This window comes from Nyctereutes procyonoides, unplaced genomic scaffold, assembly GCF_905146905.1.
Source record: "Nyctereutes procyonoides isolate TBG_1078 unplaced genomic scaffold, NYPRO_anot_genome, whole genome shotgun sequence".
NCBI lineage: Eukaryota > Metazoa > Chordata > Mammalia > Carnivora > Canidae > Nyctereutes > Nyctereutes procyonoides.
The window spans coordinates 21,813,327-21,828,020 of NW_026575160.1; the positions used below are offsets into that span (position 1 = coordinate 21,813,327).

At 39.2% G+C, this 14,694-nt stretch overlaps 1 protein-coding gene across 1 annotated transcript in view; it reads right to left on the reverse strand.

Moving 5' to 3' along the window:
- Positions 1 to 14,694, reverse strand: part of AOAH (acyloxyacyl hydrolase) — a 159,579-nt gene that overhangs the window by 130,201 nt on the left and 14,684 nt on the right. Inside the window, exon 2 of the mRNA XM_055314684.1 lies at positions 10,994 to 11,089. Within this exon, the coding sequence (XP_055170659.1) occupies positions 10,994 to 11,089 (96 nt within the window). The remainder of the gene's footprint in view (positions 1 to 10,993; positions 11,090 to 14,694) is intronic.

Sequence of the window (14,694 nt, forward strand, 5' to 3'; positions counted from 1 at the left end):
CCTGGCCAGGTGTCTACAAATTGTAGAAACTGACCTGCCGGAGCTGTCTTCCAGGACAGCATGCACACAGTTTTTGAGGAGAAACTCCTGAGTCTAGAAATAACACTGAGCTGGACAGAAGCAAAGGAAAGGGAAAATCCAGGTAAAAGTGGGCAGGGGAACAGTCAGAAACTCAGCAAGGTGTTGTGGTGTGTGTGTGTGTATCCATGTGAACACTACATAAGAACAACAAAAAAAGTTCTGTGGATCTAGAAAAGTATCCTGAACCACCTCTCTTTTTAAGAGTTTTGGAAAACTAATTTCACAGAAAAATGAGTAACAGAAATGTATCTAGGTCAACTCCCATACAAAGTTATTATAAGAAAAAAAAAAGAATAAGGAACAGACTTGCATCCCTACAGAGAGCAAAAGCATACCAGAAAGTCAAGCCCAAAAAAGGACTAAAACATAACATAGTATTTCAAAATGAGCTAAGAAGCATTAATAAAATGCTATTGATGTCATGAAAGAACAACAGAAATCAGAATAACTCAGTCATGGAATAAAAGAACTCAGGGAAGAATGCAAGATTACAAGGGAAATGAAGTCTGAACGAGAATGAACACAAGAACTGAATACAATAGCTAATGTCTTATGAAAAATACAAAGTGAAAAAGAGAAAAAAACTTTCAAGATTAAAAAAAGGAATAGAAAGTATTCAAGAGATAGGCAACATATTGAGGTTAGGCAAAGAAGATTCAAAATATGGATATTAGAAATCCCTGATAAAGAAAACCAACTCAAGGAAATGGAATAAGTAAACAACTTTCCTGAAATTATTTTAAAAAATATACTTGAGAGCACATTACATTCCTGACACCAACATACAACAACTAACATGAAGACACATTCTAGTTAGATGACTGAATTTTATAGAAGAAAAGAAAAAAGAATCTTTGAATTTCTAGGCAAAAGCAGCAATTACAGGAAAAAGAGAATTAGATTATCAGTAGGCTTTTTAAAGGCACATTTAAGATACTTAGGGAAAGAAATTGTGTGCCAAGGATTTAGATATCCAGAAAACAACTGACTTTCAAGTGTAAAGGGCACAGAAGCTTGTTATTGACATGCAAAAATTCAGGGAATATTGTTCCCAGGAGGCTTTCCTGAGGAATGAGCTCTAGACAACTTGACTAGAGAGGCATCCTCATAAGGGCTGGTGATGAACATCAATCAAATAGTTACTGATGGGACTGAGCTCAGTGAGGGTGGGCAGGGGATGGGTATTGTACATAATAGCTGCAAGCTCGGGCCATACAGTGCAATGATTACAAAGGGTGAAGAAAGGAGAAAAGTATATGCAGAAAACAATTTTAAGTGCTCTCAATGATTATGAAGTATATTAATGGCAGGAGTGCTAGGATTGATATTCTGGGACTGTTATATGGGTAATGAGGGATAGATGAGTGAATAATTATGGGGTATTTTATCCCTTTGTCCTTTAGAATTAGGACTTCAAGTATGGACTGAAGGAGATATGATACGGAAGAGATTAAGAAGAAAATCCTGTAGAAAAACAAAATCCTGTAGTCCTGAATTTGAATTTGAAGTGTCAGTATAAACTCACTAGACATTTTATCTTAAAATTATATGTAAGATGGGTAAATGTATATAGAGGTATATGTAAATATATGTATCTTTTCTGTCATTGTCTACTGAAGAGGCCTACAAAGAATGACCACCTCAGTAGCAGTGAACATCCCTATGTTCCCAGACTGTGGTCTTAAAATACTATTTTTCACTAATAGAAACCAGATTTTTTGAGAGAAATGACTGATTTCAAGTCTGGGACTGGAAATGTACAAGACAGGGCTGGAACATCTTGTCATACCAATTAGTGAAGGAGCTATCAAAAGTTACTTAGGCTCATGTCAAAAGGACTCAGGAGCCAACTTGAAGAAGTTCCCACCGGTCAAACATGTGACAATTTGAGTTACAAAAGGATAATAATTGACATAGACCAAAAATCTGTTGTGGTCTACACAACAATACATATCAAATATGTATAAATTCAAGAGTTCATAATGGGCTGGGCCCATATTTTGAAGAAAACTGATTGACTACTATGGGATGATAACAGAAAGGTAATGAATTATTTGAAAATGAGCAAATAAGGCCAAGGAATGAGGCATTTATCCTGCCTTTCCTACTATGAACAATACCATTAATGACAGCGGGGAAAAATGTCTCTACAATATGATAAGGATGAGCGAAGGTGCCTCTAATGCATTTCCACCACTAAATATAATATAAATGATATATTTGAATAGCACCATTTTGCAACTCCCAGTGAAGTAACAGATCTAGTTATTGAGCATCAACAGCTGCTAATATCACAAAAGGAAAAAAGAGAAAACCACATATAATGGTCTCCCAGTGAAAGAAAGCATCACCATTTATAGTCTTGCCAAAGAAATCAAACTGGAGTCTGATCAAGCCTCTGGATCTAGCTGCAAAATTTCAGGAAATACAGAACACAGAACAACATATTCAATCATACCACAGGGAGGCAATCAGCAAAATCCAGACTGTGGGAAACTCTACAGGACAAATCCCACAATTAAATTACACGACAAAGGACAGGGTGGGAAGAAAACTTGTAGATTAAAATAGACTTAAAAGTCATATCAAAAAATTTTAAACTAAGCAAGACTATAGTGTAGGGAATGCTCACTTGGATGATAAAAGCATAAAGCAATGAAAAAAGTGATTACATAAAAATTCAGGATGCTGTTCCTTTAGGCAAAAGAAGTGATTTATGATGGAAAGGGGAGTAGCTACCTACCTGTGCCTTCTTGACCTAGGCTACATTTACAAGGGTCTTCACTTTTTAATAACTGATAAAACTATAAAGTTATTTTGTGTGGCTTTCTAGATTTGTTTTGTTTTACCAAAAGACACGTAAAAAAATTACCCACTGAACAATACCAAACATTGTTTATGGATTCATACAAGTGAATGTGAAAGTGTCAAACTTGACAAGAAGTTCATCAAATTCATATAAGTGGTTCTCTCTAGGGAGATGGGAGGAAGAATGCAACTGGGGGTGAGGGGAAGCCAAAGGGTGTTTCAAGTTCATATGCCACATTCTAATTCCACAAAAGAAAGAGGATGTAAATATGTCAAAATCTCAACAATGGTCAGTCTGGAACATTGTAAACACATGTGTTTGTGTATTATTCTCTCTTGGTGTTAGGTTTAAATTCCAAGAAAATTAAGCATATTGTTGCTGAATGCAATAAATTCTCTGAGAATGCTTTGATGCTATCGGCACAGCATGATAGGTAAACCAAAGACACAACAGCCATTAGTCTATCTTCTTTGCTTTGAAAAAAATTCACCCTTGATGAATTTGTTTTAACATTAAATGGATGACAGTTTGACTCTCAAAGTAAGTTTACTCATCGTGACTATTCACCGAACAGTATTCTATAAGGGAAATAGAATCAATATTTTCTTGATTTTGTTGAGATGGAAAGAGAAATACATAATGTGTACATTTTTTGTACTTAAAATAATCTTTTTTATTCATTCTAGAACAGAGATAATTTTAAATTATGACTTAATCATCAAACATAATACCTATTCCACCCAAATGTCTAAATGTACTAAGTATGATTTCTATCTCTCTTTTTTTTTTAATTTAAATTTTAGGTAGCTAACATACAGTGCAATATTGATTTTTGGAGTAGAATTCAGTGACTCATCACTTACATACAACACCCAGTGCTCCTCACAAGTGCCCTCCTTAATACCCATCACCCATCTAGGCCATCCCCCACCCACCTCCCTCCATCAGCCCTCAGTTTGTTCTCTATCATTAAGAGTCTCTTATGGCTTGTTTCTTTCTCTCCTTTTTCTCTTTTCCCCATTCCCATATGTTCATCTGTTTTCTTTCTTAAACTTCACATGCTGAGTGAGATCATATGGTATTTGTCTTTCTCTGGCTGACTTATTTCACTTAAGCATAATATACTCTAGCTCCATCCATGTTGCTGCAAATGGCAAGGTTTCATTCTTCCTGATGGCTGAGGAATATTCTCTCTATATATATACATAGTGATATATATAGTGATATATATAGCGATATATGTGTGTTTGTGTGTATCACATTTTCTTTATCCATTCATCAGCTGATGGACATTTTGGCTCTCTCCATAGTTTGGTTATTGTCGACAATGCTGCTATAAACATCAAGGTGCATGGATTCCTTTGAATCTGAATTTGTGCATCCTGTGGGCAAACATCTAGTGTGCAATTGCTGGATCGTAGGGTAGTTCTACTTTTAACATTTTGAGGAACCTCCAAACTCTTCTCCAGAATGGCTGCACCAGTCTGCATTCCCATCAACAGTGCAAGATGGTTCCCCTTTCTCTGCATGCTCCCCAATGCCTGTTGTTTCTTGTGTTGATGGTTAATTTTAGCCATCTTCGCAGATGTGAGATGGTATCTCATCATGGTTTTAATTTGTATTTCCCTTATGATGCTGAGCATCTTCTCATGTGTCTTTTAGCTACCTGGGTATCTTTTTTGGAAAAGTGTCTATTTATGTCTTCTGACCATTTCTTAACCGGATTATTTGTTTTTTGGTTGTTGAGATTGATAAGTTCTTTGTAGATCTTGGATACTAGCCCTTTATCAGATATGTCATTTGCAAATATCTTCTCCCATTCTGTAGGCTGCCTTTTGGTTTTACTGATTGTTTCCTTTGCTGTGCAGAAGCTTTTTAACTCGACGAGGTCCCAATATTTCAATTTTGCTTTTGTTTTCCTTGCCTGTGGTGACATGTCTGGTAAGAAGTTGCTATGGCCGAGGTCAAAGAGGTTACTGCTTGTGTTCTCTAAGATTTTGATGGTTTCCTATCTCACATTAAGATCCTTCATCCATTTTGAATGTATTCTTGTGTATGGTGTAAGAGAGTGGTCTAGTTTCATTCTTCTGCATGTGGCTGTCCACCTTTCCCAACACCATTTGTTGAAAAGACTGTCATTTCTATTGGATACTCTTTCCTGCTTTGTTGAAGATTGTCAACCATATAGTTGTGGGTCCATTTCTGAGTTCTCTATTCTGTTCCATTGATCTATGTGTCTGTTTCTGTGCAAGTACCATATTGTTTTGATGACAACAGCTTTGTAGGATAGCTTGAAATCCAGAATCATGATGCCTCCATTTTGTTTTTCTTTTTCAGAACTGCTTTGGCTATTTGGAGGTCGTGGTTCCATACAAATTTTGGGATTGTGCTTTCTAGCTCTGTGAAAAAATGCTGGTTGTATTTTGATGGGGATTGCATTATATGTGTAGATTGCTTTGGGTAACATTGACATTTTAACAATATTTGTTCTTCCAATCCATCAGCATGGAATTCTTTTCCATTTCTTTGTGTCCTCTTCAATTTCTTTCATTAAGTGTTCTATAGTTTTCAGAGTACAGATCTTTTACTGCTTTAGGTTTATTTCTAGGTATCTTATTGTTTTTGGTGCAATTGCAAATGGGATTGACTCCTTGATTTCTTTTTCTGCTGCTTTCTTATGGGTGTATAGAAATGCAACAGATTTCTGCACATTGATTTTATATCCTGTGACTTTGCTGAATTCATGTATGAATTCTAGCAATTTTTTGGTGGAGTCTTTCAGATTTTATACATAGAGTATCACGTCATCTACAAATAGTGAAAGTTTGACTTCTTCCTTGCCAATTTGGTGCCTTTTATTTCTTTTTTGTTATATGATTGCTGAGGCTAAGACTTCCAGTACTATGTTAAATAGTAATGGTGAGAGTGGATATCTTTGTCTTGTTCCTGACTATAAGCGAAAGGCCCTCAGTTTTTCCTCACTGAGGATGATGTTAGCTGTGGGTCTTTTGTATATGACCTTTATGGTATTGAGGTATGTTTCCTCTATCCATACTTAGTTATGGGTTTTTATCAGAAAGGATGCTGCATTTTGTCAAATGTTTTTTTTTTTTTTGCATCTATTGACAGGATCATATGGTTTTTATCCTTTCTTTTATTAATGTGGTGTATCATGTTGATTGATTTGTGAATACTGAAGCACCCCTGCAGCCCAGGAATAAATCCCATTTAATCTTGGTGAATAATTCTTTTAATGTACCATCGAATTTGATTTGCTAGTGTTTCACTGAGAATTTTTAAATCCACATTTATCAGGGATATCAGCCTACAATTCTCCTTTTTAGTGGGATCTTTGGTTTTGGAATCAACATAATGCTGGCTTTGTAGTATGTATTTGGACATTTTCCTTTCATTTCTATTTTTTGGAAGTTTAAGAAGAGTAAGTATTAGCTCTTCTTTAAATGTCTGATAGAATTCCCCTGGGAAGTCATCCAGCCCAAGACTTGTTTTTTGGGAGATTTTTGATTACTGATTCAATTTCTTTGCTAGCTATGGATCTGTTCAGATTTTCTATTTCTTCCTGTTTTAGTTTTGGTAGTTTTAAAGTTTCTAGGAATTTGTCCATTTCTTCCGGGTTACTCAGTTTGTTGGCATATAATTTTCATAGTATTCTCATAATTTTGTATTTCTGTGGTGTTGGTTGTGATCTCTCCTCTATCATTTGTGATTTTATCTTTCTCTTTGCTTTTTGATAAGTCTGGGTAGTGGTTTATCAATTTTATTAATTCTTTCAAAGAGACAACTCTTGGTTTCATCAATCCATTCTACTGTTTTTGTTTGTTTCTACATCATTCATTTCCTCTCTAATCTTTATTATTTCCCTTCCTCTTCTGGCTTTAGGCTTTGTTTGCTGTTCCATTACTAGCTCCTTTAGGTGTACAGTTAAGTTGTGTATTTGAAACTTTTCTTGTTTCTTGAGATAGGCCTATACTGCAATATACTACCCTCTTAGGATTGCTTTTGCTACATCCCAAAGGTTTTGGGTTGTCGTGCTTTCATTTTCATTTGCTTCCATATATTTTTAAAATTCTTCTTTGGGATCTCTGGGTGGCGCAGCGGTTTGACGCCTGCCTTTAGCCCAGGGGGCGATCCTGGAGACCCAGGATCGAATCCCATATCGGGCTCCCGGTGCATGGAGCCTGCTTCTCCCTCTGCCTATGTCTCTGCCTCTCTCTCTCTCTCTCTCTCTCTCTCTCTCTCTCTCTGTGACTATCATAAATAAATAAAAATTAAAAAAAATAAAATAAAATTCTTTAGTTTCTTGGCTAACCTATTCATTCTTTAGTAGGAGGTTCTTTAACCTCCATGTATTTGAGGTTTTTCCAAATTTTTTCTTATGGCTGACTTCCGGTTTCATAGTGTTGTGGTCTAAAAATATACATGGTATTGATCTCGATCTGTTTGTACTTGTTGAGGGCTGGTTTGTGACACAGTATATGATCTATTCTGGAGATCCATGTGCACTTCAGAAGAATATGTATTCTGCTGTTTAAGATGAAATGTTCTGAATATATTTATTAAATCCACCTGGGCCAGTGTGTCATTCAAAGCCATTGTTTCCTTGTTGATTTTCTGCTTAGATGATCTATCTGTCCATTGCTATAAGTGGAGTATTAGAGTCCCCTACTATCATTGTATTATTATCAATGAGTTTCTTTATGTTTATTATTAGTTGATTTATATATTTGGGTGCTCTCAAGTTGAGGGCATATTTACAATTGTTAGATCTTTTTGATGGATGGATCCCTTAATTATGATATAATGCCTTTCTTCATCTCTTGTTACAGTCTTTATTTTAAAACCTAGTTAGTCTGATATAAGTATGGCTACACTGGCTTTCTTTCAACATCCATTAGCATGATAGATGGTTCTCTATCCCCTCACTTTCAATCTGCAGGTATGTTTAGGTCTAAAATGGGTCTCTTGTAAGCACATGTAGATGGATCTTGTTTTTTCATCCATTCTGATACCCAATGTCTTTTTTGATGGGAGCATTTAGTCCATTTGCATTCAGAGTGATTATTGAGAGATATGAATTTAGTGCCATTGTGTTACCTGTAGAGTTGGTGTTGCTCTCTGGTGACACTATCTGGTCCTTTCTAGTCTTTGTTGCTTTTGGTCTTTTTTCTCCACTCAAAGAGTTTCCCCTTACAATTTCTTGCAGGGCTGGTTTAATGATCATGAACCCCTTTAGTTTCTGTTTGTCTGAAAAACTCTGTATCTCTTTTTTATTCTGAATGATGGCTTTGCTGGATAAAGAATTCTTATCTGCATATTTTTCCCATTCAACACATTGAATATTTTCTTCTTCTTTTTGGCCTGCTAAGTCTCTTTGGACAGATTCACTGTGAACCTGAACTGTCTTCTCCTAGGTTAAGGACCTTTTTTCCTTTGCTGCTTTCAGGATTCTTTCCTTGTCTGTGTATTTTGTGAATTTGACTATGATATGCCTTGGTGATGGCTAGCTTTTGTTGGATTTAATGGGAGTTTTCTGTATTTCTTGGATTTTGATGTCTGTGTCCTTCCCCAGATTAGGGAGGTTTCAGCTATAATTTGATCAATAAATCTTCTGCTCTTTAATCTCTCATTTCATCATCTGGGACTCCTATGACACAAATGTTATTACATTTTACTAAGTCACTGAATTACCAAAGTCTACTTTCGTGGTCCATTACCTTTTTTTTCCCTCTTCTTTTCAGTTTCATTATTTTCCATAATTTTATCCTCTATATCACTGATTCACTTCTCTGCTTTATCCATCCTCGTTTTTATGGCCTCCATTTGTGTTTGCATCTTGGTTATAGCATTCTAAATTTTGGAATAACTAGATTTTAGTTCTTTTATCTCTATGGTAAGGGATTCTCTAGTGTCTTCTATGCTTTTTTCAAGCCCAGCTAGTATCCTTACAATCGTTATTTTCAATTCTCGTTCAGACATCTTACTCATAGCTGTATTGATTAAACCCCTAGCCATGAATTTTGCCTCATGTTCTTTCTCTGGGGGATTTCCTCCATCTCGTCATTTTGTCCAGAAATAAAAGAGTTCAGAAGAGAAAAAGGAACAACAAAAGCAAAACAAACATGCAAAAAAACAAAAGCAAACAAAAAAAGAAAAAACCCAAAAGACAAAACCAAACAAAACAAAAATACAAAACAAGAAAAACAAAGGAAAAAAACTATATCCTGGAATGCTTGGGTCTAGATCCCTTGGGATGCCTGGGTGGCTCAGTGGTTAAGCATCTGCCTTCGACCTGGAGTCCCAGGATCGAGTCCCACATCCGGCTCCTTGCATGGAGCCTGCTTCCCCCTCTGCCTGCATCTCTCATGAATAAATAAATAAAATCTTAAAAAAAAAAAAGAATCTAGATCCCGAGATAAATAAAATGAAAGTAGACATATATATATGAAAAAATATGAAAAGCATACATATGAAAATTCATATATATATAAATTTCATATATATCTATGAAAATCATAGATACAAAAATTTTTAAAGAATCATAATAAAACATTAGAAAAAGGGAATTGGAAAATATAATACATGAAAATATAACAAGAAATAAAGAATAAAAGTGGAAAGGAAGCCCGTTGCTCTTTCCCCCGGAGCTGCCCTGGGGGGAGCTGTGGTTTCCAGGGGTCTTGGGGGAGAGGCCTGCGGGCGCCTGGCCTCCCGGCCACCTGCGGGTGGGGCTGCTGGGCGGTGCAGGGCGGCCTGGGTGCGCTGGCTCAGGCCTGTGACCCAGTTTCCAAACTCCAAAATGTCAGGGACGCCTGCTGGGAGGAGCAGGGCGCTCCCCTGGGTGCAGGTGGCGCAGGTGACGCAGGTGGCGCAGGTGTCACCCGCTTGCCCTCCGCTCCCGGGAGAGCCCTCCGCAGACCCGAGGGGCAGCCTGCTCCGTGGGCTGCAGGGCCCCATGCCTGGGAACAGCGCAGCACTGTGGCGCCACCTGTTCCTCCTGTGACCCAAGGGATCCTCCGGGGATCGTGCTCCCCTCGGCCCCCGGAGCACCTGGAATCCGGACGCATCCTCCCGGGTTGGGAGCGTATGGAGCTTGTGCGCTGTGCCACTGCCAACACGGTGCAGGCTCCTCCCCGAGGCCTGCACCCGCTGCCTCCCCCCGCGAGTTGCCCTGCCTCCTACCTTCCACAAAGGTGGTCGTGTTTCTACTTGGAGGCTTGCAGGTTTTGTTCTCTAGGAGTCGGACTGACTTCTTGGGTGTTCAGAATAACTCGGTGACTATCTAGCTCTGCTGGAGGGTGGAGACAAGCTCGGAGTCCTCCCCTCCCCACCCCCACATTTTGTTTGAATCATCAATCATTTCCTTTTATTTTTTTTGGAGAATGGGTTAGATGATTTTATAGAGCTGGTTCAAATCCATGGACTGATTCCAGGTCGTTTTCCCATTGGGGTTTTATTTACTCATGAACAGAGAGAGAGAAAGAGAGAGGCACAGACACAGGCAGAGGGAGAAGCAGGGAGTCCGACGTGGGACTCGATGCCAGGTCCCCAGGATCAAGCCCTGGGCGGAAGGCGGTGCTAAGCTGCTGAGCCACCCCGGCTGCCCATCCCATTGGGGGTTTGAAGATCAATTGCCTTCTGGGCCTAAACAAAGCTCTGTGTTGGTCGGCCTGTGGGTGAGTCTGTGCATGTGGTTAAATTAACATAAATCATTGAAAATTACCCATTTTTTTCATTATTTTGACCTTCTTAGTATTTAAGGCAATGAAACTCAGTTGGGCAAATCATTCTAAATATGACAAATGAAACAATAATAACCATTCTACATTTTATTCCCCAAATGTCCACAGTAGTCTCATTCTGCCTAGATGGAAAATGAACGTTGGAGGACAAAACTGCCTAGAGTGGTTTTCGCGCATGTGTGTGTGTTTTAATTTCCAGGAGCCCCATAAGAATAGCAACTCACGGAAATAACTCAGTTACGTTCTCTTCCATAAGCGTGTGTAGAGTATAGACTCACTCACAATGACTCAAGAACCAAACAAAGAAGCAGACCCACAGCCACCCGACCCTTTCTGTATTTACCTGGCAGGTAGCTGCAGAGTCTCTCCATCAAGGCCTCCACCGTGGAGTTGTGAACTTGAGCAAGTTGTTCAATCATGGATACCACCACCACACAGGCTGCAAGGGGGCAGAAAAACACGTCAGCAGTGTCATAAGGAAAACCCTGATGGAGGGCCAGGGGAAAGGTAGGGATACGTGTGTCCTTAGGAACACCAGCCTTTCCAAAATACAGAATTTTTGTGTGCTGAGCCTTTTATTTATTTTTAAAGATCTTATTTACTTATGCATGCGAGACACAGGTACTTAAGTAGAGGGAGAGGCAGGCTCCCTGGAAGGAACCTGATGCGGGACTCCATCCCAGAACTCTGGGGTCAGGACCTGGGCTAAAGGCAGCCACTCAACCACTGCGCCACCCAGGTGCTCCTGTTTGCTGAGCCTTTTTAAATCTACCGTGTGCATAAAGACACTGTGAGTTGTAAAGTGTGAAGTGTGCTAAGATGGTGTGTTCAAGGATCAGAAAGACTGGTTGTCAGTTCAGTTTTTCCACTTGGAAGCTTTGTGACTTTGGTGAGGTAACCGAATCTTTGTTTAGTTATATTTCCATCACATGGGAGAAAGACAAGACATTTATTATTTATTTATTTTAAAAATATTTTATTATTTATTTATTTATTCATGAGAGACAGAGAGAGAGAGAGAGAGAGAGGCAGAGACACAGGTAGAGGGAGAAGCAGGCTCCCTGCAAGGAACCCGATGTGGGATTCGATCCCAGGACCCAGGATCATGCCCTGAGCTGAAGGCAGACGCTCAACCATTGAGCTACCCTGGTGTCCCAAGACTTGACATTTAAAGGAGATAGTGCAGGAACAAACCAGCCAGCATGGAGTAGCTCATAGACATTGGCATCTTTCCTCTCTTCCTTTTTGCAATTGATGGCTTCATTGTGAATAGGATCATTCCCACCCCATACATGCTCAGCTGTGACCTAGGGTGAGGTTTTTAATTTTAGAAAAGTGGTGGAAATTGCTTATCATTTGTAATCAGAAGACCTGGCCAGGCTTTCTAAGACTTGGTCTCTCACTGCAAAATAGGTAATAAGTTTCCTATAGGGCTGCTGTAATGATTAAGGGAGATAACAATGCAAGTGAATGTGCCTTTGAAATCATAACACTATTGTAAAATATCATTTTACCTCCCAGCTATAAAGCACTCTGCTTGAAAGCATGTACCAATAAGTATCTAGAAGGAACCTCAGATTAAATTTGAAATATATTCCTTCAGCTGCCTTGATATATAGGTGTGTAGGCCCAGAAATGCTAGGCTGAAACCCCTTAGAGGGTTCTATCACCAGCTTTGATTTCCTAAATGCTTGGGGAAGCCCAAATCTCCTTTTTCCAAAGGGAAGGGACACTTTCTTCTATACACAAAGGGTTGATTGGCCAAAGATCAGTAAGTCTATGGGAGAAAATTGTTTGGCCTCCTTGAGATAGGAGGAGTGGCATTTATTAGCAGAGGTTGGTTTCCAAGCAGGCAAAAGAAGGCTTATATCCCAAATGAGAAAGTTCCAGGGTGCCTGGCCCAGTAGTAAGCTCACTATTATCCATCTGCTCAAGGAGCTGGGAACCCAAATGCATATGCAGTGTCATTAAAACCAGGTTTCTACCAGAATTCTTGAGGGAAGGTGGCTCATAACAGATGTGATAGTACAATTGAGGATTTCTTGACAGAAAGAAATAAAACCTTTTGTGAAATGTTGAGAGTGCTAATGAATGAGAGACTTCCTACTTTCTTGACATTGCAACATGTGATGAGTCTTTGGCCTCGATTGCATTGTATCCCTCAGCAGGGAGTCTGCTTGGGAGTCTCTCTCTCCCTTTCCCTCTGCCACCCCCCCAACACTTGCATGCTTTTTCTCTCTCTCTCTCTAAAACAAACAAACAAATAAATCTTTAAAAACAAACAAAGAATCCAAAGAAGGCAGTGGAGATTGGGTTGAAATTTTGCATAACAATCACTTCATCAGGCATTTCATCAATAAACTGCTTTACCCAGAGTGGGCTTGAAACACAAGTATGCATTTGTTTTAATCCAGGGCTTAGAAGGGTCAATGCAATGTGCTGCTCAAAACCAACCTGCTTCCTTGTACTTATAGGTATGGGTTTTTCTTTTACTCAGAGGAATCCCATCGAGGACTCTTATGACTTCGGTGGCTCCTTGATGGCTCCTTAGCACTGCTTGCTAAAATTGGAAATCATTAGATAAAAAGGAGCCAAAAAAAAAAAAAAGTCAACTGTCTCTGAAGATTGGGTGGATCTTCCCATTACCTTCACTCTGCCTAGTGAAGAGTTATGATCAAAAGGGCTCTGCAGAAAAGCAGGTAATGGGGTTTGAAATACGTAAAAGCCCAGGTTGGGCCCAGCTTTGATTTGAGTCCTGTTCACTTGGACATCCCTGCCCATTTCCAGTGGCTCAACTCCCCTTCCAGCTGGTTTGTTAATTTAAGGTCTACAGTAAGGTGTGTTCTGAATCCTTCAGTTGGCAAGAATGGATAAATTGACTTTGCTATCGTTTCTAATAATAGGTTCCACAGGCTTGACAAGCTAAAGAATGTTTTCCTTGGGAGAGATGCATGAGCAAAGTAATTTCTCCCATTACACACCATTCTCTGGCTGCTAATAAAAGGCCTGGCTCTACTAAAGTGAGTTTGTCCAAGCTACTGTTCATTTAGAAAGTGATGAGAGTCAGTGAGAGCTGTGCTTTTTGTTCAGTGGTCACCATCTGAAACCTCACATATGGCAAATCTCTTCTCACATGGCATCTGAGACTAATGAGTGTAATAGAAACAGACACTCCTGATATTGTAGGAAAAGACGCGAATGGGCCCAAATAAAAACACCTGCCACGGGGATCTGTTTCTGGACACATAACTCAGGTAGGCTGCAAATGATACCCAGAATCCTTTTGAAATGAAACAGGACTCTTGCAAGTCTAATTATAATCATATCAGTGCTCTCTGGAAATGTAGCCACTGCAGAGAACAGGCTAAAAGATTTCCCATTTGTCTGAAGCCCACACTTCATGGAAAAGCCCAGAAAGCACTTGGCAGTTATCAGAGCCAGAGTCAGCATGACTATACTTCCTTTTTGACCCTAAATGGGGGCATAAATAATTCATCACATGGCTAGAATGTGCTCTGCAGTTTTCAAAGTGTTTTGCATACATTATCATCTCATTCAAACTTCACAACAACTTGTAGATGTAGGAATTATCGCTCTCATTTTGCAGACCAGCAGACAGAGGCTCAGGGAGGTTAGAAGCCTTGTAGAGTGTATAGCTAGTAAGCAGGACAGCTGGGACTGGAGCAGAGTGTCCATTGAGTTCCTTCTAGATGGAGGCCCTGTGCTGGGCTCTGAGTATATGCTGAAAACAAACTGATACGGTTCCTGCCCTCTTAGAGATTATAGTCTATTAGAGATAAGTGCAAATAAGTAAGCAAATGCATAATTATAAATAATTTTAGGCACTATGAAGATAAGGAAAAGTGCAAATAAGTAAGCAAATGCATAATTATAAATAATTTTAGGTGCTATGAAGATAAGGAAACAGGGTGAAGTAGCAGAGGGTAGTGGGGATGGGGGTGTTGTAAACCTTAGCTAGAGCCCAAGAAGGCTTCTCTGTAGAATACACATGCAAAAAGAGTAATATAATGGAAAAGATCATGA